General features: G+C 43.1%; 1 protein-coding gene across 3 annotated transcripts in view; it reads left to right on the forward strand.

Moving 5' to 3' along the window:
- The first annotated feature begins 10 nt into the window (after nucleotides 1-10).
- INTS14 (integrator complex subunit 14) overlaps nucleotides 11-20668 on the forward strand; it is a 50931-nt gene continuing 30273 nt past the window's right edge. The window contains exons 1-7 of one of the 3 annotated variants that reach the window (XM_014589757.2): nucleotides 11-319; nucleotides 5796-6078; nucleotides 10162-10269; nucleotides 14212-14367; nucleotides 16043-16161; nucleotides 16596-16738; nucleotides 18246-18338. In XM_014589757.2, the coding sequence (XP_014445243.1) occupies nucleotides 5857-6078; nucleotides 10162-10269; nucleotides 14212-14367; nucleotides 16043-16161; nucleotides 16596-16738; nucleotides 18246-18338 (841 nt within the window). In that variant the 5' untranslated portion in view covers nucleotides 11-319; nucleotides 5796-5856. The remainder of the gene's footprint in view (nucleotides 320-5795; nucleotides 6079-10161; nucleotides 10270-14211; nucleotides 14368-16042; nucleotides 16162-16595; nucleotides 16739-18245; nucleotides 18339-20668) is intronic. The other 2 variants (XM_006153495.3, XM_006153496.3) reach the window with 2 other exon arrangements.

Here is a 20668-nt window from a genome sequence, read left to right on the forward strand (position 1 = left end):
TTGCCGCGGACGTACTGTGGCCGGCGGTGGGCGCGGGGTGAGTCCAGGAGGCCGGAGGCCCGGGGCGGCTTTTTGTAGCTTGTTGGAGCCCCGGATGAGGGCGTTGGGGTGACGAACTGCGCAGGGCCAGCGTCGGGCCTTCCCGCCGGCCCCCTCTCTGAGGCTCCTGTCCCCGGGCGCTGTCCCCGGCCTCCCCGCGCTCTGCGGCTCGCGGTTTCCAGCTCCGCGTTAACTGCACGATTCGCTCCCTGCCCAGGCTCCTTCGCCCCCTCTTCCCATGAGAGCCTCCAGATCTCAAAAATTTTGACTGATTTTTAAGGTAAAGATGCACCCTGCTGATACGATCCAAATGTAGGAGGAGTCTGAACGCCGTATTTCCAGACTGGATGTTAGAGATGAAGTATCTGAGAACTCGGGAGGGACTCATCAGAGCAAGGGAAGTCAGCCTGACAGGAAAGCCGAGGAGTAGGTGGGACTCGAACACGAATGGGCGGACTTGAAATTCCCAGAACAATTGTGCTTTGAGAGCGAAACCCCCGTAATCAATCCTTTATGAAACAGCTACCTGTCACCTTCAGGGAAGAATTACATGTGGCTGATGGAGACTTGGCATTTGAGGCCAAATCTTGCCTAGGGTCCATTCTCAGGAGTAGCCTGTTCTTGAGAACAGAGACTCCTAGTTGTCCGAAGCATTGCATGAAACAGTACAGATGGGAGTGTGCAGGGTTGGGGTGGAATGGGGTGGAGGACTTGAGGGTCAGAAGCAACTCAGGTGAAGGATAATACATCATGGTCACGCGAAAGTGCTAGACCGCTGGGCAGGGAGTTCTTTTTTGTAAATCAGGTCTAGAATGCTTAAGTGCACCATCCTTTAAGAACACTGAGTTCACTCTTCTCCTATGCTTACAAACTGAGTCCTAAACTGGTTTCCTATCACTTGGTCACAGTTAAGGAGCTGCTTTGGGTATGGACATAGATGCACCAGTGGGAGAAAGCCAGCTCCAAAGGTGGCTTCAGAGAGGGCAGGCTGCCAGCTACGGTCATGCTCACCGTGGTAGAGCAGATTTCATGGGCTGAAAATGCTTTCATACACCTGATACAGGTCTTTGTACTCTGTTTCCCATTCTCCTAAGAGGTGAGGGCACTACTTCCCAAGATCCATGATACTTTTTTTTTTAGAGAGGTTTTTGCTATAGAGTGCGAGCATTCGCCAGAAAGAAAGAGAGAGACAGAGAGACAAAAAGCGAGAAATCACCTCCCAGGGGGGGATGGTTACTCCGCAATCCCTTCACCATTCTCCTCTCGGGATCTTGGGCACACATGCACATGCACCCAGCATGAGTTTTAAGCCACCGGGTCCAGGACGCAAACGTGGTCGACTACATGGGAGTCCAATGACTTAGCCATTACGCTAACTGCTGGTCCCAGCCCCATAATACTTTTTTAAAAAGTTATCAAGACCAACATAGGTGAATGGGACTACCACAAGAGCTGGATAAACTCTACCTGGGCAGAGTGTAGGAGTCCTTGGTATCTGGTTGAATGAGGAGAAGAAGAAATGTGTTTTAGGTTGCCAGAGTTAAAATGTATGGGGCCAGCAGGCAGTGCAGTGGTTAATATGCTAGACTCCCACATGGCTGACCACAGTTCAAGCCCTGGGCCCAGTGGCTTGAAACATACAGGGAGCATTTTTGTGTGTGCCCAAAATCCCAAGAGGAGAATGGAGAAGGGATTGTGGGGGGTAATTTTTTCACTCTCACTCTCTGTCTCTCTCAGGCAAGCGCTCAAGTCCTATGGCAAAAACCTTTAAAAAATTATAATGTATTTTGCTGAAGAATTGATGTTATGTCTGATGATTATGGGTAATTCATTAGTCATTATCAAATATTTGTTGAGCACCTATGACATGCCAGCTACGGTGATAAATTCTGAGGAGAAATCGGTGGGCGAAATCTGACATGATCTCTCCTGAGTGAGCTTATAGTCTAATGCGTCTTGAACTAGTATTGAACAAGACCTCACTTCTTGAACAACACGACTAAGACCCAAAAAGGAAATTTTAAAAAGACTGTGTAGACAAAACAATGCCAAGTTGATACACATAAGCTCATGCACTTTAGTAAATCCACAGACTCTCGTAGGCTTTGACTACCAATACAATTTTAACAAGCTTGACAACCTGGCTTCTAGCAGTTAAGAAACAGCAAATCAGAAAAAGGGATCATTACAGAGGATGACTGAGAAAAGTGGAAAGCAAGCTGATGGTCTAAGTCTTAGTCGTAAAGTGGGGACACCAGAACAGAGCAAGAACACCCTGGATCATTGGCGTATCAGGCAGTGTTTCCTTATATGTTCTATATGACACTTGTGCCGTGGGGCCGCAACAGTAATTACGTAGGAAGGGGTTAAATGGAGCACAGGGTTAGCTATAGAACTTCTCGGAATCTTTAAGAAGGCCTGAACTCATTTTTCATGGCACATTTCTCCAGAGCAGCCGTCTGCAGCACACGTTTGGGGAGATGCTAATACAACGTGAAATGTCAGGGTAGCGGTGTGCTGGGCGACATTGGTATTCAGAGTGGTCATACTACGTCATCAGAAGAGGGCGAATTATGTTTAGCACATACCATTTAATGAGGCAGAGAAGAGGGATACACATCTTGTTTTTCTCTATAAAATCGTTAAAACATTTGGGAATTCATTTTTTTAGAATTATTTAACTTTGTTTATCTACTTATTTATTTATTTAATTTGACCAGAGAGAGAGAGCAAGTGAGAAAGCAAGCCGCCAGGTGTGGGACTCAAACCACAGTCGTCCATATGGGAGTCCAGCACCTTAACCACCTTGCCACCTGCTGGCCCGAAAACATTTGGAAATTCTAAGGAGCCTGGAAAGCCTTTTTCTTTTTCCTTTTTTAAAAATTATTTAATTTTAGTCCTCATCTTTTTTTTTTTTTTTTTTTTTTCAATTTGAACAGAAACAGAGGGAAAGTGAGAAAGCAAGCCACCAGGCCCAGGACTTGAACCACAGTTGGCCATGTGGGAGTCCAGTGCACTTACCCACCATGCCCCCTGCTGGCCCCAGAAAGCCTTTTTCTTTAGTTTAGCTTTATTGATATTGGTACACAAGACATTATTAACTATGTTTGAAGTGTATCTCAGAACATTACAAGGTAACTTTTTTTATACTTGCTCTGTATCCCTAACTCTCATATATAACATTGTCTCCATGAGCCAGTATGTTCTGAGTACCCAACAGCCTACCTACAAATGGAATTTTAGGATTGCATACATTTGCAATTGAACACTATCCTAAAACAAGTAGTCTGGCCACTGTTGGGTGTTCTGACTCTTATTTCAAAAAAATAAATTAGTGAAGATTATATTTCTATACTTGATCTTAGCCAAAAGGTTGAAAGGCAATAGTGAAGATTACATTTCCATTTCTAACCTGTTTATATCCATCCAGAGTCTTTTTTTTTTTTTTTTTGGGGGGGTTTTTTGCTATGGGGCATGTGCACTTGCCAGAGACAGAGAGACAGAAAGCGAGAAAACACCCCCCGGGGAGGTGGCCACACTGCTCCCTTCTCCTACAGTGTCCTCTGGGGATTTTGAACATGCACGCACACGCGCCCAACCTGAGTTGTAAGCCACTGGGTCGGGGACTCAAACTGCAGTCAACTCCAGTGATGTAACCATTACACCATCTGCTGGTCCTGCTACCCAGAGTCTTTCTTAATTGTACATAGGCAATATGATTTTTATAAAGCAGTAAACAGTGTAGACACTCAATCCTGTGACCTGCTTTTTCAGTTACGAATACTTTACATAAATATTTCTGATATCTATGTAATTTATTTATGGCTATATGATATTTCATTGTGCGAATAGAGTACAGTTTGTTAAATAATAGAGTAGCAGCAAGCTGTAATACCATGAGTAGGTTTGTGTATCTGTGAATTTTTTTCTTTATTTTCAAGCACAAAAATGTTTTCTTTTTTTATTTTAGAGAGAGTTTTGCTATAGGGTATGTGCATCTACCAGAGAGACAGAAAGAGAAGTCACTCCCGGGGGTGGGGGGAAGTGATTTCTCCTCCATTCTCCTCTCAGGATTTTGGGCACACATGCGCACACGCCCGGCGTGAGTTTTAAGCTGCCGGGTCGGGAACTCAAACCACAGTCAACTACATAGCAGTCCAGCAACATAACCATTACACGATCTGCTGGTCCCCAGAAATGTTTTCTTTATGGTAATTCTCAATCCATAGTTTTAAAGAACTCTCTTTCTCGGGACCAGCAGTTAGTGTAATGGCTATGTCGCTGGACTCCCATGTAGTCGACCGCAGTTGGTGTCCCGGACCCGGTGGCTTAAAACTCACACCAGGCGTGTGTGCGTGCGTGCCCAAGATCCCGAGAGGAGAATAGAGGAGAAGGGATTGCGGTGTGGCCATCCCCCCTGGGGGGTAATTTCTCGCTTTCTGTCCCTGTCTGGCAAGTGCACACGCCCTATAGCAAAAAAAAAACTTCTCCAAAAATAAAAAAGAACTCTGTTTCTTCCATTTTTACACAATTGCATGAGATAATTTCTGCTTTGTACATATTCTTTAATTTTGCTCTTTCCTGTTAAAGAGCCATTGGGCGGGGCTGGCAGATGACATGGTAGTTCAGGTGCTGGAGTGCCACATGGTCAACTGCAGTTTGAGTCCTGGATCTGGTGGCTTGCTTTCTCTGGTCAAATTAAAAAATAAGAAGAATAAATAAAATAATTATTTTTAAAAAAAGAACCATTGGCAGTTTAGGTACTATGAGTATCTTAAATGTACTAGTGAGGCTAACAGTTTGTTAATTGTGTCAGGCTTAATTATTTCTAGCTTTATCTAATTTGGGTTATGACTTTACTAGCCTTTTGTGTTCATATTTTGTATTTATTTTAATGAAACAAGGGCACCAAATGAAATACCTGTTGAGCATTTGTACTACTAGTGCTGTATTGATTAAGACAGGGCCAAAAAAAGAATGGGTGATTGTCAAATAGCATCACCACAGACAACTAGAAGTGTTCCTCAGTAAATTCAGCTTTGGGAAGTGTTTATTATATTTGGGGCCAGCAGGTGGCAAGGTGGGGGCACTGGACTTGGACATGGCCCACCGTGGTTCGAGTCCTGGACCTAGAGGCTTGCTTTCTCACTTGCCCTCTCTCTCTCTCTCTCTCTCTGTGTGTGTGTGTGTGTGTGTGTGTGTGTGCATGTGTCTCTCTCTGGAAATATTAAAATAACAATGATAAATAAAGTTAAATAAAATCTAGAAAAATGTGCTTATTAAGTTGGGTCAAAGTTGAAGATATGAAAGTCAGCAGTGATGTGAATTTAATGCTCTTTTTTCCCCCCAAGAGAAATACTTAAAGTCGTTTTTGATGTATAATCATTTAGTGGGTGATTCTTTATTTTAGAATTATTTTATTTAACTTTATTATTTACTTATTTTTTATTTTGACCAGAGAGGAACAGAGAAAGAGAGAGAGAGAGAAGAGAGAGAAAGCAACCTGCTGAGTCTGGGCCTTGAACTGTGGTTGGCCCTGTGGGAGTCCAACACCTTAACCGCCATGCCACCTGCCAGCCTCTTTAGTGGGTGATTCTAAGAGTGGTCCTCACAATGAACTGAGATGCTTGTTTCCTTCTCACCAAATTCTGTGCAGATTTGCCATCACCTCTGCTTGCATGGGGTTTGGCTAAAATTATGGTGAAAGAAATACTTTTTCTCTCCATGACAGAGAAGACCTTATTGATTTTCTTCAGTATTTCCCTATTCATAGCTGCCTGTTTGCATCCTGACTGGAGCCCCGGGAGCTTTTTCACCATGCCGACAGTGGTGGTAATGGATGTCTCCCTTTCCATGACCCGACCCGTGTCTATCGAGGGCTCCGAGGAATACCAGCGGAAGCACCTCGCAGCCCACGGTCTGACAATGCTGTTTGAGCACATGGCCACAAATTACAAGCTGGAGTTTACAGCCCTCGTGGTGTTTTCATCACTTTGGGAGCTGATGGTCCCCTTCACAAGAGATTATAACACCCTACAGGTAAGTAAAAATAAGTTATTGTGTGTACAGGCCCAAATTTTTGGGAGGAAAACAGTGTCATCGTATTGTACTGCATTTTCAGAACTTGGAAGTATTTAATAAGTCTGTTATTAGTATTAACATGTGTGTATATATGTATATAAATAAATAAATAAAATAAAAGTATTGGCTGGCCCAGGAGCGCAGTGGTTAGGTGCTGTGCACATGGAACGAGATAGCACATGGCTGATGATGGTTTTAATCTTGATTCTGGCTGTTTGAAAAACATCTGTGTGGCTTGCATGCCCAAAATCCTGATGGGATAGAGAATGGAGGAAAAAGGATTTCAGTGTGACTGTGCCCATTGGGGGCGGGGGTACTTTCTCTTACTTTCTCTCTGGTGAAGGCATGGTGCCCTCTGGCAATTAAAAAAGCAAAAAAAAAGATTTGTAACCAGCACATCTTATTCCTTTCTTTGGTAAATGTATGAGTTAAGAGTTATGAGTTGTTGCCATATTTCCTATTGATTTTCTGGAATCTTCTATACAAAATGTTGTATTTTCTAAAATTCAGGTTCTTTAGATTGAATACTTTTACTATTTTCTACTTTTTTTTTTTTAGGGGTTTTTTCTATCGGGTGCCAGAAAGACAGAAAGGGAGAAATCACCCCCAGGGCGGATGGCCACGCCGCAATCCCTTTCTTCTCCATTCTCTTCTCGGGATCCTGGGCACACAAGTACATGTGCCTGGCACATGTTATTTGTTTGTTTGTTTGGTTGGGTTTTTTTGAAGAGGTTTTTGCTATAGGGTGCATGCACTCGCCAGACAGATAGAGAGAGACAGAGAGACAGAAAGCGAGAGATCACCCCCTGGGGGGGATGGCCACGCCGTCATTCCTTATAAAAATCCTTCCTCTAGAGTAATTCCAAATGATATTTCCCCTCCAGCAAATAGTTATTTGGTTGTTTGTTCCACGCCGCAATCCCTTTCTTCTCCATTCTCTTCTCGGGATCCTGGGCACACAAGTACATGTGCCTGGCACATGTTATTTGTTTGTTTGTTTGGTTGGGTTTTTTTGAAGAGGTTTTTGCTATAGGGTGCATGCACTCGCCAGACAGATAGAGAGAGACAGAGAGACAGAAAGCGAGAGATCACCCCCTGGGGGGGATGGCCACGCCGCAATCCCTTCTCCTCCATTCTCCTCTCAGGATCTTGGGCACGCGCGCACACGCGCCCAGCATGAGTTTAAGCCACCGGGTCCAGGACACGAACCGTGGTCAACTACATGGGAGTCCAGCAGCATAGCCATTATGCTAACTGCTGGTCTCCCAGCAAATAGTTTTGATGTACAGTTGCCAAGAAATGACAAGAGTTTAAGCCTTGATTGATTGGTGTATATCCCAAAGATGTTTTCTGTGACGTGCCTGTGAATTTACTCTCTGACAGCATCTCTAAGTCATTCATATTGCCAAGAGTGCTTAGCCCAATGCCTTGCCCCAAGTGGGCAGTTAGTAAACGTTTGTGGGATGCAACTGAACAGTTCAATAACTGTTATACAGTTTAGAAATTCAGGATCAATTTAGTTTGCATTTTTTAAAACAGTGGTAAAATTTTGTTAGACCATTCCTTTTATTATCTCATATGTTTTAAGTGATTCAAAGTGGTTTTTGAAAATTGCACTGGCAAAATAAAAAAGAAACAGGGACCAGCAGTTAGCATAGTGGCTATGTTGCTGGACTCCCAAGTAGTTGACTGTGATTCAAGTCCCAGACCCGGTGGCTTAAACTCATGCCGGGCGCGTGTGCGTGCATGCCCAGGGTCCCGAGAGGAGAATGGAAGAGAAGGGGATTGTGGTGTGGCCATCCTCCCAGGAGGGTGATTTCTCACTTTCTGTCTCTCTGTCTCTCTCTGTCTTTCTGGCGACTGCACGTACCCTATAGCAAAACAAAACAAAACAAAACAAAACTCTCCAAAAAAAGAGAAAAAAATTGCACTGGCTATCTTTTATTTTTTTTTTTACAATTTTTTTTTACAATTTTTTCAACTTACCTTTATTTAATATTATTGTTATTTTTTAATTTGAACAGAGAGAGAGAGAGAGAGAGAAAGAGAAAGTAAGTGAGAAAGCAAGTCACCAGGTCCGGGACTCAAACCGTAGTTGGCCGTGTGGGAATCCAGCACTCCCAACCACTGTGCCACCTGTGGACCCTGTGCTGGCTATTTTTTTTTTTAAGAGGTTTTTGCTCACCAGACAGAGAAACAGAGAGACAGAAAGAGAGAACCCCCCAGGGGGGATGGTCACACCGCAATCCCTTCTCCTCCATTCTCCTCTTGGGATCTTGGGCACGCACACACACGCACCTGGAATGAGTTTATGCCACCAGGTCCGGGACGCAAACCACGGTCGACTACATGGGAGTCCAGCGACATAGCCATTACGCTAACTGCTGGTCCCTGCACTGGCTATTTTATAAGTGAATAAATCAGGGATTTCTGATACTCAGTAGTTCTGAAATGTAAAGAATTGCTATATAATGAGGCATGATGGTTAAAACCAAGAGTCCTGGAGTCAGTCTGCTTGGGTTTAATTCCAGGTTTACACCCCTAATCATGAGATCGGGGAAAGTTACTTAATCTTTTTGTACTTTAGTACCTTCATTTTAAAATAAGGTTAAGGGTTGACCTCATAGCAGAGCAGTTAAGTGCTGTGCAGAGGAACTTGGATGCCATATAACTGACCAAAGTTTGAGCCCCTGCCCCAGCAGCTTAAAAAGTACATGGGGTTCATGCCCAGAATTCTGATGAGATAGAGAATGGGCGGAAAGAGGGTTGAGGCGTAACCTGTTCCCTAATGGGAGCTACCTTCTCTCTCTCTCTCATGTTTTCTGGCATACGACAAAAATCTATAGGGTTAACATCTATACCTTGGGCTGGCCCGAGAGCCTGGTGATTAAGGGAGCTGGATCCCACGTGGATGACAGCAGTTTAAGTCCCGTCCCCATAGCTTGGAAACCAACTGGGCACATGTGCGTGTGTGCCCCAAACCCCAACAAGATGAGAAACGGAGAAGGCATTTGCTGTGACCTCACTCTGTCGGGGGTACTTTCCCCCTCTCTTCTCTGTTTCTCTGTCTCTCTGGCAAGCACACGTGCCCTACAATGTTGTGATGGTTACGTGCATGTGAAGTTCCTAGAATGGCATTTAGGGTATATAGTAGTGGCCCTGCCTTATTTGGGGAGATGTGCTTTAAGACTTCCATGGAATGCTTGAAAGTGTGGATGCCAGACTAAGGGGCAATTAACACCTAGGGTGGGACAGGGAGGTGGCGTGTGAGATGTAGTCATGTTACTCAGAACGGTGTTCAGTTCAAAACTTCCGAGTTGTTTATTTCTGGAATTTTCCATGAATATTTTCTTTTTCTTTTTTTTTTTTTTTTTTGAGAGGTTTTTGCTATAGGGCGCGTGTGCTCGCCAGACAGAGAGAGACAGAGAGACAGAAAACGAGAAATCACCCCCCCCAGGGGAGTTGGCCATGCCGCAATCCCTTCTCCATTCTCCTCTCGGGATCTTGGGCATGCATGCACACACGCCCGGCGTGAGTTTAAGCCACCAGGTCCGGGACGCGAACCGCAGTCGACTACATGGGAGTCCAGCGACATAGCCATTACGCTAACTGCTGGTTCCCTCATGAATATTTTCAAACTACAGGTAACTGAAACCATAGACCACAGGACCATGGGTAAGGGAGGATTACTGTAGTTCATAATCATTCTTTATTCATTCACATACATTTTGTCATTATTTTCATGATGTGTTGGAACGTTCTTCATTTCAGTTTTTCCCCTCAAGCTCTGCCCATAAAGATGTAAATGTGGTGCACCTTTCACTCTCACCTGGTTAGAGGACGGGGTGAAGGGAAGCTCTCTTAATTACCCTTTATAGTAGAGGAGGCACGTTTGTTTTCCTTCAAGAACCTGTGTTGTGGGGTTCTCAGAAATACAGTGTTTTTTGTATAACAGTCATACTTGAAACAGTTTATGTGGTTTTCTTGTATCGAATTGAAATAGTGGAGAATAATGAGCATTTTTATCTTTCATTCAATAAGGAAGCACTAAGTAACATGGATGATTATGACAAAACTTGCTTGGAGTCCGCATTAGTTGGCGTTTGCAACATCGTTCAGCAAGAGTGGGGCGGCGCAATTCCTTGCCAGGTAACCATCGATTCTTTTTCACTGCCCTAAGTTAAAAACATTAACCGCCGAGTTAGCCTCAGTTGTCTCCAGTCTGACACCGCATGCGCTGTAATTTCCACAAACTACATTTACCACTATTGACAGGTTTTTAAAAGCAGGCACTAAATCAACACTAATGTCGTCGGAAAGCAGCAAAGCTATGCCTTCAGGAGAGCATCCTCCTCGTAAATTAACTTACCGTAACCAGGACTGTTTGTACAAAGCAGAAAGGGCTCACAGTGGAATTCTAGAACTACATTCCCTGGAAGGGGCAATTATAATTTTGAGAGAAACAGCTATAAACATCTGTATAACGTAGTCTGTCTTCTTTATCTCGATGCAACATTTATTCAGTAAACTTAATCATCTCAACTGAGCTGAGTAAAAAGTGAGGCGTGTGAATGTCATAAACCTGCTGCTCCTTACTTAGAGGCCACAGTAGGTCCACATTAGCATCAAATCAAGGCAGCGCAGTAGCAGAAAAAGAGAATGGGAAGTTTGCTATAATCAGGTAGCTGGGGAAGTGGTAGCATATTTTAAAGGAGAAAACAGGAATATTACTAAAAAGGAGAGTTGTAAGAGTTAACAAGAGCCATTAAGCTGTTTCCTGTATTTTAGGTTTCGTGGGTGTCTGGCCTCTACTCAGCTGCTGCTGTAGTGGGAAAGCGGTCATAGATCGTAAATGGACGAGCGTGACTATTCACATAAAACTTTATTTACAAAATAGAGGCCACATGGTGGTGTGGTGATAAACACCACATACTGCGAGGCTGTCCTACATGGGAAGGTTTCCGGAAACCTCCATGAACCAGGACTGGCTGAGGCTGAAGGTAGATCATGGAATCAGGACCCTCTTGGGGGTACTAGTCTGTGTCTGTCTCTCTCTCTCTCTCTTTTTCTCTCTTTCTATCTCTCTTGCTCATGGAAGAAATAAATAAACTGGGCCAGCTGGTGGCTTGGTGGTTAAGGTGGCTGGATTCCACAAGGCCAACTCCATGGTTCAATTCCCAGACCCAGTGGCTTGAAAAAACATGCAGGGTACATGTGCATGCATGCCCAAAATCCCAAGAGGAAAATGGAGGAAAGGATTATGGTGTGGCCATCCTCCGGGGGTGTGATTTCTCACTCTCTCTACCTTTTCGGTAAGTCCATATACCCTATAGCAAAAACTAAACTAAAATAAATAAATAAACTTAAAAGAAATATTTTATAAAAACTTTTATTTACAAGACCAGGCAGTGGGCAAGATCCGGCATGCAGGCCATAGTTTACTGGCCCCTAGTATTTGATTTTTTATTACAGGCAAACATAGGATTCCTCAGTAGTGTCAGTGGCATCGCTGGTATGTATGTATGTATGTATGTATGTTTAATTTTGTCATAGGGCACATTCATTCACCAGAGAGAGTGAGAAAGAGGGAAAGTGAGAAATCACCCTCCAGAGGTGATGGCCACACTGCAATCCCTTTTCTGTTCTCCTCTCGGGATTTTGGGCATGCATGCTCACATGCCTGGTGTGTTTCTCAAGCTACCACATCCTGGACTCGAGCCATGCAGTTGGCCACGTGGAGTCCAGCCACCCTAACCTCCATACCACCTGTGACCACTGGTTTTTATTTTTATAAGTAGCAGTTTGATATCCTAGTCCTTCTGTGCTTTCAGAGAACTCGGAAAAAATGTAAGAGCCAAACCTGTGCATGCATACTTATGCCTTTCGATGTTTTCATAGTAGTTACATCGCTGGACTCCCATGTGGCCAACCACACGGTTCTAGTCCCGAACCTGGTGGTTTGAAAATCATTCCAGGCATGTGTGCCCAAGGTCCTGAGGGGAGGAGAGGAGATTGCAGTGTGACCATCCCCCTTGTGGGGTGATGGCTATGTCGCTGGACTCCCATGTAGTTGACAGTGGTTCGCATCCTGGACCTGGTGGCTTAAAACTCACACCAGGCGTGTGTGCATGCGTGCCCAAGATCCTGAGAGGAGAACGAATGGAGAAGAAGGGATTGCAGTGTGGCCATCCGCTCGGGGCGGGGGGGTGATTTCTCACTCTCTGTCTCTCTGTCTCTCCCTGTCTGGCGAGCGCATGCTCCCTATAGCAAAAATTTCCCCCAAAAAAAGAAAAAGGAAGAGTTTAAATTTGAGATACCCTGTGCCCTGAGGGCAAGGGGCGGGGTCTGAATCCAGTTAGATTTACTTGGTTAGCTTTGAGGTGAATTTGGTCCAAATCACTGTACTAGAGGTAGTAGTGATTAGTGACTGTTTTTATAATCAAACAAACTTGTCCAAATGTGAAATTTTTTTAACCAAGGTTTTTAGATGGTCTGGCTCTTCATTAAGTAACATGTGTCTAATTTTGACATTACATGAACTATTTCATTGCCATTTGGCATCTGAAAAGGCTAGTGGCAGAAGTAAATCATTACACAGCAATGGTTGATACCGAGGCAAGTACACAGGGAATGCCTTGTAGTCAGCTGTCTCCCAAAAGATGGCATCCCAGGTCGGCTGGTGGCGTGGTAGTTAAAGTGCTGGACTCCCACCTGGCCGACCATGGTTCAAGTCACGGACCTAGCGACTTGCTTTCTCACTTTCTCACTCTGTCCCTCTCTGGTCAAATTAAAAATCAACAAATAAATTAAATTAAATTAAATTAAATAATTATTTTTTAAAAATTACATCCCTGCAGGGAACCTCTGTTAAGCATTCTGAAAGGGCTTTAGAAGTAGCACGGATCTCAGTGCTTCATGTGGTGCAGCCCCTATCGATAATGCTGCCTTAATGGCTGTTCTTCCCTAGTTACCCAGCGAGGCTATCGGCTATGGAGGCTGTCGAGAGCCAAGTAACCCGCCCTGGGATGCTTGGGAAGTCCAGCTCCCTCCCAACCCCAGGATCACTCTAAAGCTATGAGGAAAAGGAAAGTGATTCTGCAGCTACCACCAATGCTGGTGTATATTTCAAATGATAGGTTAAGAATGCATTTTAAAGGTCTGGTACACTTCTGGTTAAATGGCCTTTATAAATACTGGGTTTTTTCCTGCCATAGGTTGTGTGTGCTCACCACAGAGTGACTGAGAGCGGAAAAGTAAAAAATCATCTTGCAGGGGGTTCCCTGTGATTCCTTCTTCTCTGTTCTCTTGGGATTTGGGGTACACATGCACATGCACCCAGCATTATTTTCAAGCAGCTGGGTCTGGAGCTTGAGCTATGGCCCTAACAGATCCAGGGCCTTAACCACCACGCCACCTGCTGGCCCTGTAAATACGTTTTTAAAGCTGTTGTCACTTTAGTTGCCCGGGATAGAGCGTGTCATCTTTGAAAATGAAGTGGCCAAGTCCAGACGACTGTGCTTCTTAGGTACATACATGAAATGGTTCCTAATGCCATTTTTTACATCAGTGCCTTGCGTATCAACTCTTTATCGAAGAGACGACATCTAGTTTTAATACAATTAGGTAAACATTAGTTATGAATGGCTCATCTTTTTTTAAGTGTTCAGAGGCAAGCTTCTTTTTTTTTAGATTTAATTAGGTGAAATAGAGTTAAATGCATTGATCTTAAGTACACTGTCCACTAAGTTTGGCAAAGGCATACACCTGGGTAACCACTACTGCAATTTAAGATAGAGAACAGGGGCCAGAAGGTGTCTCCATTCATTCAGATAGTAGTCAAGGTGCTAGACTCCCATGTGGCTGACCATGGTTCAAGTCCCGGATCTAGTGGCTTGAAGCTTATGCTGGACATGTGTGCGTGCGTGCCCAAAATCCCAAGAGGCAAATGGAGAAGAAGGAATTGCAGATAGAGAACATTTCCATCACCTGTTAAGTTTTCTCATGTCTCTTTCTAGCAGTGAACACACTGCTAAGTGGGACTGCTTTAAATACGTCGTTTAAAACACAGGCCTCTCCCTCTCTTGCAAACAGGTGGTGCTGGTGACTGACGGCTGTCTCGGCATTGGGAGAGGGTCACTTCGGCACTCCCTGGCTACTCACAGTCAGCGGAGCGAGAGCAACAGGTTCCCACTGCCATTCCCTTTCCCATCCAAGCTGTACATCATGTGCATGGCAAATCTGGAGGAGGTAATGCCTGTTACTCTGTCTTCTAGCTGATTAGGTAGACTTTAAGGCTTAAATTGATTTTCAGCATATCCCATTAATAATATTACTACATATAATGTCACACTGGACTCCATTGGTTCTGCTGCAGCTGGTCACTAAGTTGTTTTTTCTTTTTTTAAAGAATTATTTAAATTTATTTACTTTCTAGCTGATTAGGTAGATTTTAAGGCTTAAATTGATTTTCAGCATATCCCATTAATAATATTACTACATATAATGTCACACTGGACTCCATTGGTTCTGCTGCAGCTGGTCACTAAGTTGTTTTTTCTTTTTTTAAAGAATTATTTAAATTTATTTACTTTAATTTGACCAGAGAGAGAGAGAGAGAAAGCAAGTCGCCACTAGGACTCACGCTACAGTCAGCCGTGTGGGAGTCCAGCGCCCTTAACCAGCCGCCTGCCTGCCCCTGAAACTGGTCACTGAGTTCTGTTTGAAAGGCTTTGTATCTCGAATGCTCTCTGACATTTCAGTAGGTTGCCTCCCTGGGAAATATAGCTGGAGTTATTACCCATGCTCATGGGTGCTGAAGGTTGGAGATACTCTTTTGGAGATAGTTATTTCCCTCGTTTAAGAGGTCTTCTGTGTAAGGACCAGCAGATGGCGTAATGGTTATGTTGCTGGACTCCCATATAGTAGGCCATGGTTTGAGTCCTGGACTCGGCAGCTTAAAACTCATGCTGGGCACATGTGCATGCGTGTCCAATTTTCCAAGAGAAGAATGAAGGAGAAGTGTGGCCGTCACCCATGGAGGAGAGGAGGATTTCTCACTTTCTGTCTCTCTAGCAAGTGCATGCACCCTATAGTAAAACAAACAAACAAACAAACAAAACTCTCTTAAAAAAAGAAAAAGGGGCCGCCAGGTGGCATGGTGGTTGAGGGCGCTGGATTCTCACATGGCTAACTACGGTTCAAGTCCTAGACCTAGCAGGTTGCTTCCTCTCTTTCTCTCTCATCAAATTAAATAAGTTAAGGGCGCTGGACTCCCATATGACTGACCATGGTTCGAGTCCCAGACCTTGGCAGTTTGCTTTCTCACTCTCACTCTCCCTCCATCTGTCTCTGGTCAAATTAAAATAAATAATAAGTAAAGTTAAATAAAATCTTTAATAAATAAATAAATTTTAAATAGAATAAATAATTCTTTAAAAAAAGAATTCTTAGGTGTATTCTGCCAGAAATGTGGGCAAAAATGTGCTTTGATTTTCTTGCTAAAGTAGTCTTATTCCGATGTATGTTTTATTAAGCACTTTCTGATTTTCCCATGTAGTTGGGGAAGTTACTTAGTCATTCTTCACCTCAGTGTTTCTCACATAAAAGGTAGATGACAACGGTTCTTACCTAAAGGTGTTAGAAACATTTTGAAGGGAATGTGCTGTGTAAATACCATGATCAGCTCTGAGAGTCTTTGCAGAGCCACTTCTGAATGAAATGGGTCTATGGTGTCGTTTTATATAACGTTCCTCTCTGGTAACCTTGATTCAGAGTCGTTACAGCTATTTCCATTCACATTGGCTGTTAAAAGATCATCTCAATTATTTATTGCCTGTGTCATAGTGATGGCTGTGACCTTGGTGTGCTGATAATAATCTGGCATTTCGTGCTGCTTTAAAGAGTCCTTTGTTTTGCATTGTAGCTTCAGAGCTCTGATTCTTTGGAGTGCCTTGAACGCCTCATAGATTTAAACAATGGCGAAGGGCAGATTTTCACTATTGATGGCCCTCTGTGCTTGAAAAACGTGCAGTCTATGTTTGGGTGAGTATATGCATAGCCCCTTTTACCTTGACAGCCCAGTATTATAATTTGGCATAAACAATAATATCTATTTTACTGTTTCTGATTATGTCATTTAATTTTCTAATTATGTCACTTCATTTGTACATTTTTCAGATAAAATGATTGATAATAGTGATTCTTTTAAGTTCACTCCCTTTTAAACTAAGTATGACTAAATCTATAATGCTTACAGAGCTGGTCTTCCTTACCATGACTCAGCAGTTTGAAAGAGCAACTTGCTTTGGGGCTTTTCAGAGTTGAAATTTTCTCCCCAAAAATGTCAGATTTTGTCCTGTCTCACAAATGATCAGATCTTAGTTTTAGAGTCAACTTGAAGGAAAAACAAGATCTTGAAAAATTCCTTTTATGTTCATCACTTTACACTTCTGTAACAATTCCTCATCACATTCTAGGAAACTGATAGATTTGGCATACACGCCTTTCCATGCTGTTCTCAAGTGTGGCCACCTGACCGCTGACGTGCAAGTCTTCCCCAGGCCAGAACCCTTCGTTGTAGATGAAGAAATTGATCCTATCCCTAAGGTCATTAACACAGGTAACTTTCTTATTTTAAAACTTGCTTCTTAGTTTTTCTGTTACCCTTACTTTCTTCTAATTTATTTTCTTCTCTCTCTAGGGGGGTTGCAACGAAATGTAAATTCTGATACTTGGATGATATTGTCACCAGTATTTAGATTAAAGAATGCATTATTCTTTTTAATTGTGAAGTCATAAATTAATCTCTAATCCTAGGTAATCATAAGCACAAATTACAAACATCTTAGCTAGATTCACTGGCATTGAAATTTTTCAAGTGATTAAAAGAGAGAATGATATCAATTAACATGATAAATTAAGGTCATATTGGAAGGGCTAGCTGCTGCTGCTGCTTCTTTTTTATTTGTTAGTTTTACTATAGGACACGTGGGCTCAGTGGAGAGAGACTGGGAGCTGGAGGGGTTGGTGGGGATGGCCCTGCCACACTCCCTTCACCTTCATTCTATCATTTTCAAGCCACCAGATCTGGAACTCAAACGTATAGCTGGCCATGTGAGATCCAGCACTTTAACCTCCATGCCACCTGCTGGCCTAAAATCCCAGTTAAATTTGGTCTTTAATCCAACTTCTGTAAATGAAGGAAATCATTGTCATGTTTAGACTGCTTGTCTTGGTTCTGAGAAAATGTTTCTTTCTCAGGGAAATGTTTTTAATGTGAGAGCTTTCAAAGGCAGAGTGATGTCATTGTGCAAGTGTTTGACTGTGATTCCCCCTGGTGACCTGAACATCCCTGGTCTGGGGACTTGGCCTCATAAAAATAAAAGTTTACCTGATTTATCACATGACTTAAATTCATTGTATAGAAGACAGTTATCATTTTCTGACCTACTTAAAATGCAGATTGTTAGTTTAACTGCAGTTGAGGATGTTGCTGAGACATTGTGCTCAGTAGCTGAGAGGGTCTAAAAGTCAGACTGTGCCTATAGTCCCACCCACCCAGCGAGGCTGAGGTAGGAGGGTGCTAACTCCAGGCTGGCCTGGGCAACGTAGCGAGACCCTGTCCACATGAAAAGCCGGGCCCAGTGGTACATGTCCGTATTTCCAGCTGGGAGGCTGAGCAGAACTGTGACAGCAAGAGTCACCCTCAGAGAAGTTTAATAGCTTTCCCAGTTACCATATTTGAATGTCCACCTAAATGTTATGTTTACAAAATCTCACTTATAGAAAATAATGTACTTGGGACCAGCAGTTAGCGTAATGGCTATGTCGCTGGAGTCCCACGTAGCCGACCGCGGTTCGCGTCCCGGACCCGGTGGCTTAAAACTCATGCCGGGCGCATGTACGTGCGTGCCCAAGATCCCGAGAGGAGAATGGAGGAGAAGGGATTGTGGTGTGGCCATCCCCCCTGGGGGGCGATTTCTCGCTTTCTGTCTCTCTGTCTCTCTCTGTCTGTCTGGCGAGCGCATGCGCCCTATAGCGAAAACTTCTCCAAAAAAAAAAGAAAAAAAGAAATGTACTTTTCTAAAACGGTATAGATTAACTCTGTGTTGTTTCCTTCTTTTCAGATTTGGAGATAGTGGGCTTTATTGATATAGCTGATATTTCAAGTCCCCCAGTTCTGTCCAGACATCTGGTCCTCCCCATAGCACTTAACAAAGGTGAGTGCTCTTCCTATTGCAGTGATCTACATGGAGCATCTTGTTATAGAAAGTTGTCCTAGGAGCTGGCAGGTGGAATCGTGGCTAAGGCACTAGACACCGACTGCAGTTCAAGACTTGGATCCGGCAGCTTGCTTTGTCACTTTCCCTTTCTCTTTCTCTCTCTGTTGCTCCCTCATCAAATTAAAAATAATAATAAGTAAAATAAGATAAATAATTCTTTAGAAAAAAGAAAGTTATCCTAAACTATTTAAGGAGTAAGATAGCCCATTTTTCAGAATTTGGGAGAAAAGAATAGTTCCTGGGTTGTATTTTGGAAAATGAAATGTTGCCTGATATATTAGAAAAGTAATTCTGCTGCTTCACGCTGTGAGAAACATTTTAACACATTGTATTATAGGTGGGTTTGTGAATTTACAGTGGAAATCCTCTTTAGAGATTAGAGTATTTAGTTCCTTAACCGGGGCTCTGCCTTTCTTAATAGAAACCTGCCAAGAAAGTCAAAAGAATGATCAGAAGGTTGCTTGTTTATAGTGCCAAGCACGTGGTAGGTAGACACTCAGTAAAGACTGCTGAGAGAAGGGCTAAATCCAGGCCTTTGGGAGACAACATGCAGTCATACCTCTCTAGGAACTATAAAGGCATGTCTCCAAATTCAGCTTTTATCCGAAGAACATTAGCCTTTAGCTCTTTAAAATTCTCTTCTTTGTTCTAGGCTGACCATCAGCTTTCTCTAAGAAGTGTATGTAGTTGATCAGGTGATCTCAGGTGGAGTGCTGGGTGTTTTATAGCCACTCAACCATGCACTCAGAAAAATCTAGATATGCACCCACACCGTGTTTATAATTTACTTTATTCTCAGGGTACATCCAGGTTTTCCTTATTTCTAAGGTCCTGGGAGAATTCTGTATGCCATGTAATTATCTTCTTTTTTTTAAATAATTATTTTACTTAACTATATTTATTTATTTTAGTTTGACCAGAGAGGGACAGAGTACGAGGGGCAGGGGAGTGAGAAAGTAAGTTGCCAGGTCCGAGACTCAAACCACGTTTGGCCATGTGGGAGTCCAATGCCCTTAACCAACATGCCACCCGCCGTCCCCTCTCCCCCCTTTCCTCTATGTAATTATCAAGCAAGAAACAGCAAATTGAAGTGTTTCTGTAGGGGAGCAGTAGAAGGAAAAGTGAGGGAAGGCAGAATAGGGTCGTGTTGTAAGGGCTGTTGAATGCCAAGCTAAATGCAGATCATTCCTACTGAATTAGAAAGTCTTAGGACCAGCAGATGGCATAATGATTACATTGCTGGACTCCCACATAGTTGACCACTGGGTTCAGGTCCTGGATCCAGTGGCTTAAAACTCACTCTGGATGTGTCTGCATGCATACCCAAAGTCTTGAGAGGAAAATGGAGAAGAAGGGATGCAGCATGGCCATCCCCCCTGGGAGGTGATTTCTTGCCTTTTTTCTCTGTCTCCTGGTGAGTGCACATGCCCTATAGCAAAAATCTCTCAAGAAAATAAAAAAATTAAAAAATAAAGTCTTTGAACAACTCTGAGCAGACATGGGGCCAGCAGGTGGCATTGTGGTTAAGGCACTGGGATCCCATGTAGCCAACTGTGGTTCAAGTCCCAGACTTAGCAGTTTGCTTTCTCTCTTTCATTCTCTCTCTCTCTTTCTTTGTCTCTTTCTGGTGAGCACATGTACCCTGTAGCAAATTTAAAAATAATAATAATGATAAATAAAGTTAAAATAAATAATTCTTTTTTAAAAAAGACTGAGCAAAATTGACAACTTCTTTGCATCCAGGAGGCTGCTCCTGGCGACTCTGCAGCCATCACCACGCCACAAAACAAATATATTGAATTACATTGAAAATACTAATGGATACCGTTTGGATTACCATGAGAAAAAGAGAAAGAAGGAAAGTCGAGAGGCTCATGAATGTTCAAAGAAGGCAAAAAAGATGATTGGTCTGAAGGCTAAACTCTATCATAAACAGCGCCATGCTGAGAAAATATAAATGAAAAAGACTGTCAAGATGTATGAAAAGAGGAACACCAAACAAAACTGTGATGAAAAGACTCCACAAGGAGCAGTACCTGCCTATCTGTTAGAGAAGGACAGTCCTGAGCTAAAGTACTTACCAATATGATTAAACAAAAACGGAAAGAGAAAGCAGGAAAATGGGAAGTCCCTCTACCCAAAGTTTAAGCCCAGGGAGAAACAGAAGTGTTCAAACTTATTTGAACAGGAAAGAGAAAGAAGAAGATATAGAAGAGGATGGTTACAAAAGTCTGCTTTGTTGGAGATGGCTTTACTAGAAAACCACC

The sequence above is a fragment of the Tupaia chinensis genome, unplaced genomic scaffold (assembly GCF_000334495.1).
Source record: "Tupaia chinensis unplaced genomic scaffold, TupChi_1.0 Scaffold000377_2, whole genome shotgun sequence".
Classification (NCBI taxonomy): domain Eukaryota; kingdom Metazoa; phylum Chordata; class Mammalia; order Scandentia; family Tupaiidae; genus Tupaia; species Tupaia belangeri.